Here is a 5,731-nt window from a genome sequence, read left to right on the forward strand (position 1 = left end):
GAATAAGATTACCAGTAGTAAATATTCTTTGATTAATAATTATGTTGGTTTTGTATCATCAAAATCAATACGTGAAACTTTGAAGCTAACAATCTCCCCCTTTTTTGACGATAGCAAACCATTGAGTACAAAATAAGAAAATTTAATCAAAGACTTAATTAAACGCAGTAAGGGGATATGCTAGATAAACTGGTTACTTCCCTAAAGTAATCTTCTCGAAATGTAGATAGTACATCAAGTGAGAACTCCCCATCACTCTATGCATTCCTCAGTTATGCTCCCCCTGTCTCCATGCATTCCATCTGAAATTTCGGGCTTTTGTACACATTATTTTCTCCCCCTTTTATCATCATCAAAAGGGTAAAATATGATATAAATTACTAGAACCAATAATAAAATATACGCTCAAAGCACCAGAGATTATTAACATAATTAAAAAAATCTATGTTCCAAGGATCTCTTAATTAGATAAATGCATAATCTATTAATTCATCCAGCTTAAAGTAAAACCAACAAAGGTACAATAAACACTAAGCAGTCAATACAAAGGTTTGATTCGGTTTGAAATTTTTTGAGTAACCAAATCATTGTAGACCACGCAAAGCACCTCATTTTAGGTCAACCAATAAACAATTTCAAAATATTAAAATAAATTGTTAAACTTATAAAAATGTAGAGTATTACGACCTAATTTTGAATTTACTGAAAATAACTCTAACATGATCGAACCGCATAAATACTATCAGATACTTAAAATCACACAAATGATAAACACAAAAGAGGTAAGATGATAATAAATTATTTTTACCAAAAGGATACATAAGGATACCATTACGATACCAATTTATTTCCTCAAAAGAGAAAGTACTTCAATATCCTCAAGGCATGCTTCCATGTTACCTTACCTGATGCAAGCCTCTAGAATAGTTCTTTTGAATGCTTGGCTTTATGAGAGAACTTCCTTTTTTGCTTTGCATTATTGAGAAATTTGAAGAAAAATGTTAATTCTCACTTGTACTCTCAAAATTAATCACCTTGCAAACTCTATAAAATTCTTCTTGTTGTGAAACCTTGAGCTATAAGTTTGCCACTACTTCTCAATATCTTACCATTTCATCAAGCTCGATTTTTGAATATACTTGGTTGTACATTTGGTCGACTTTCATACTGTCTCTCTTTCGACTTTATTCAGCTATTCTTGTATTTCTAGAATACATCAGTCACCGCAATGCTCCTCATGGATTTGCTAGATCAGATTTTATGAATGTACCAATACCAATCTATATTCACACTTTTGCTCAAAGATACATTAGTGCAGTAAGATAAATTCATGTCCATGAGATTAGCTAGTAGCAAAGGCTAATGAAGATACTGTCAATCTTACGAACTTTTATCCTTTCCATGATATTGGATAGACATTTAATCAAAAGGATGAAATAATCAACAATTGATTTTTCTTCATATCATATCTCATATGAATTATTCTCCAATATAGATTCAGAACATAATCCAATTGAAGTGAATAAACATTAATAGTAGAAATACATACCTTTTGTCTTCAACTTTTTGAGTATTGCCCGAAAATTTCATGTGCAGAAGTGACCTCAAGGTTTAATAAACTTCTTGGCTTGAATGAAGCATTAGTATTCATACCAGAAAAGCAAATATCATACATATTTTCACTTCAAGAATAATCTTAGTGATACCACTCACTTCTTTAGATCATACATCGTATTTCCTTCATCCTCTGTTGAATATATAAGAACTTTGAAGTATCTTTAAGCATGTGTCTCGACCAGCCAATATGCAAACATCATTGATCCTTTTTATGGCTGGACTTAGGAATTCCTGCAAAACAAATTAGTTTGTTTTTGGTACCCAAACCTTTTTGGGTCCTTCATGGTTAGTAGCTTGTATAATTGGAGATACATGTAACTATTTGGGTCTCCAAATAAAATTTTATCCAACATGACTTTTGGCATAATTACATGTAAATGCCTTATGTCCAAAATTACCATATTAGTGACATGTAACAAATAAAGTAGAGTATTATCAGCAGCTACCTTAGTCGACTTGAAGCTTTCCTGAGTCGACTTGTTTAAAGTAGGGTGTCTATTGGTAGATCCCTTGTAAGTCAACTTGAAGTTATTAAGAAAATAAGCCCGCTTGTTCGGTCGATCAAAATAATGGCGGGAATATTTTTGCAAACTATTCATTTGTTTACGAAGTTCCGCATTTTTTTCTTGAAGTAAGTTATTTTCAACCTCATATTCTTCGAATAGAATATCCCACTCTTTCTTTTCCTTTTTCAACTTGTTATATTCTTCAAGTTGGGTCTCCCAGTTCTTGTTCTCCCGTTTAGTCTTCTTGAGCTCATCAAGAATTTTTCTCATATCTTCTAAAGCTTGTTCTACGATATTTTGAAGTTCATTACATTTATCACAGTCATAGGATCTTACCTCACTTGTTTCACTTGGGACCATAAATCAGTTGCTTGTAGATTTCTCATGATCGTTGTCTGATATATCTTCATCACTCCAGGCACCAAAAGATTTTCTTTTCTCACTTGTTTCACTTCGTGCCATGAAACAAAGGTTGGCAGCTCCATTATGATCTTTATCTGGTACATATTCATCACTCCATACGCTGGAAGGTTTTCTCTTTCGATCGCCCTTGGATAGTTTCCTTTTTAGTTCTGGACAGTTGGCTTGGATGTGACCATAATTTCGCATTCGAAGCATTTTCTATCATTATTTTTCTGCTCACTTATTTTACTACCTTTTCTAGAACTTGATTTGCCTCTTCTATTATTTTTGCTTCTTTGCGTCGTGTTAGAGACAACTCTAGAAAATAATACAATATCATCTTGATGTTTGTCTCATTCTTCTTCGTCTTCACTTTCAGACTCAACAATAGATTATTTAGAAGCAACACTCTTTTTCTTCTTTTCATATCCATGCCTTTTGATATGGGTTTGCTCAAAGGCTATAAGGTCTCCACGAAGTTCATCATATGATAATTTGTCGAAATCTCCGTATTCAAAAGCAACAATGTTTGGTTGCCATAAAGTAGGTAAACTTCTTAGAATTTTTTTGATTTGTTCACCACTTGAATATGGTCTTCCAAAGGATTTTAGATCTCCAACTATTTTACTAAATCGGTCAAACATGTCTTCAATGGATTTATCATCCTTCATTTGAAACAACTCATAATCACGAATCAGAGGGTTTATACTTATCTCTTTTACTTTACCGGTACCTTTATAGGTAACTTTAACTTTATCCCATATTTCTTTGGTTGTGTTACAACTTGATATTTTCTCAAATTCTTCTCTGCTTATAGCATTGTATAATAGGTTTTTTTCCTTTGAATTTGTCCGTACGATCGTCATATGCTCATCAGTATAATCATAAATATCAAGGGTTTCAGTAGATACCTGTCGTTTTGGTTTCTTTTCTAGTTTGGACTGTAGGAAAGGAAAGTCACCCTTCTTGATGACGCTTCATACTTTGACATCATAAAATTTGATGAAAGCTTACACTCAAACTTTCCAGTGAGTGTAATACTGTCCGTTGAAGTATGGTGGTCTTAATGTAGAAGTCCCCTCTTGGTGTAAGACTACGATAATTGTGTGTGCTAACATAATATTTTCTCATTTGCTGTGAAGCAAAAGTAAAAATATAAGACCTGCTCTGATACCAATTGAAAGTACAAGAGAGGGGGTGAATTGTAACCTTTTTAAATTTCTAGCCGACTACTCTTCAGACCTAGTCGACTAACACGGAGACAACTTACACAATACTGTTAGTACTTCTGTTTAAATAAATACTAATCTCAATAAACAGTAATGATATATAATAAAATATGAGAGGAATAAAGTAAATGACACCAGAAATTTTATACTGGTTTAGAACCAATGTGGTATCCTAATCAAGTCTCCTTGGGTTGCAAGGAGGTTACCTCTTTAGCTCTTTGTAATTTGGGTTGAGTACAGTTTGTGTGATTTTCATCGTTCACCACCAATATTTACAAGGTTGGTTTTCACTCGCTCACCAACAATGAACAAGGGGTTGGTTTTTACTCGCTCACTAACAACGACCCTTTGGTTTTTACTCGCTCACCAAAGAAACGAACAATGACACAACCTCTCAGGATACGCTGCCTCTCCAATATTTTTTTTGTCTCTCTTTTCTCTTTTGTGTACACAGTAAATCTACTAAAAGTGAATTACAATGCTTGTTAAGAATAGAATAAAGAATTTATAATTGGGTAGATAATTGTTATAGAAGGTTGAGTGGATCTTCTTCCCGGTTGCTCTTCAATTTATATTGTTGCCTCCAATATGACCGTTGCTAATTTTCCTCATTAATGCAGAATATATAATCCTTATATTATGGTCAATATGATATATGATGGATTTCCTTCTTAAGGAAATCTTCTTTGTGTTCCTTTAATTATATTCTTCCTAATCTTGATTTTTTTCCCACAAATAAATATTCTTTCCTTGTATAGTAAATCCTAGGCAATCTTTTTATTCCATCCATATCGCTTATTCTTTTCTTCATAAATGTAAATTTCCTTTCCAAGCTTTGCTCCTCTTCCTTTATGGCCAATCTTGTACAACTTCATTATCTTCCTTCTTCTATCCTTGTCTCTAAATACTTTTGAATTTCAGCTTGATGCTTGCCTCTTGACTTGTGGAAATAAAATCTCGCTTTATTTCCTTCTTTCCTTTCAAGATTGATTTGCAACTTCCTTTCTTTACATAGATCTTGGAAATATAATTTATTTCCATATCAAAAGCTTGTAGTGACTTGGCAAATCTTTTTAATAGTCTTATTGTCATGACCCAAATTTCTCTCCGTAGAGTATCGTGATAGCTAATAATTTGTGGAATAACTGAATATAAAACTAAACTCAAATCTCAACACATGAAATATAAATACGATCTATGATTCGATTAATTTACAACTCCCAAAATTCGGTAGAAATAAGTCGCAAACTTCTAAGAGAAAATATTAAGTGTCTCGATATATCAGAGTTTAAAGAGAAAAAGGAAAACAACATAAAAAGGATAGATAGGGACTTCGAGATCTGCGGACGCTGGCAGATATACCTTGAAGTCTTCATGTACGGTCTAGTTCACTGGTATCTGGCCTGGTAGAAAGAACCTGGATCTGCACAAAAAGATGTGCAAAAGTGTCACGACCCAAAATTAACCCCTGTCGTGATGGCGCCTATCGTGGAACTAGGCAAGCCGACTCATTTCCAAACAAATCGATATTTTCATTTTAAAGATAATTTCAAGGTTATTTAACATAAAAACCTTCGTAAAGGAGTTCCAATCAAAATAAAAGTGCGGAAAAGAATAAGCCCGACATCGGGGTATCACTATTCATGAGCATCTACTACAATCTATCTAACAATATCAAGGCTAACTCAGCATGGAAAATAGATAAATACAACTAGAGGAAGCAGGGGCTGCGATCGCCAAACAGCTACCTTGCTATCTCCAATAAAATCTGCAACCAGAACACTCAATAACCGCTACCGTGTCCAGCTACACCTGAATCTGCACACAAGGTGCAGGGAGTAATATGAGTACGCCAACTCAGTAAGTAACAATAATAAATAAAGACCGAGCAGCAGTGACGAGCAATAAAGCATATAACATTTATATCATAAAATCTCAGTAAAGTACAACATGCTTTAAAAACCAGTGTTTGAATCA

General features: G+C 33.7%; 1 protein-coding gene across 1 annotated transcript; it reads right to left on the reverse strand.

Annotated features, from left to right (window-relative positions):
* Positions 1-2,917: 2,917 nt before the first annotated feature.
* Positions 2,918-3,391, reverse strand: LOC138906175 (uncharacterized). The gene has a single exon (XM_070194701.1). The coding sequence runs from the start codon at positions 3,389-3,391 to the stop codon at positions 2,918-2,920; it is 474 nt and encodes a 157-aa protein (XP_070050802.1).
* Positions 3,392-5,731: the final 2,340 nt, after the last annotated feature.

This window comes from Nicotiana tomentosiformis, chromosome 2 (genome assembly GCF_000390325.3).
Source record: "Nicotiana tomentosiformis chromosome 2, ASM39032v3, whole genome shotgun sequence".
In the NCBI taxonomy this organism is placed as follows: domain Eukaryota; kingdom Viridiplantae; phylum Streptophyta; class Magnoliopsida; order Solanales; family Solanaceae; genus Nicotiana; species Nicotiana tomentosiformis.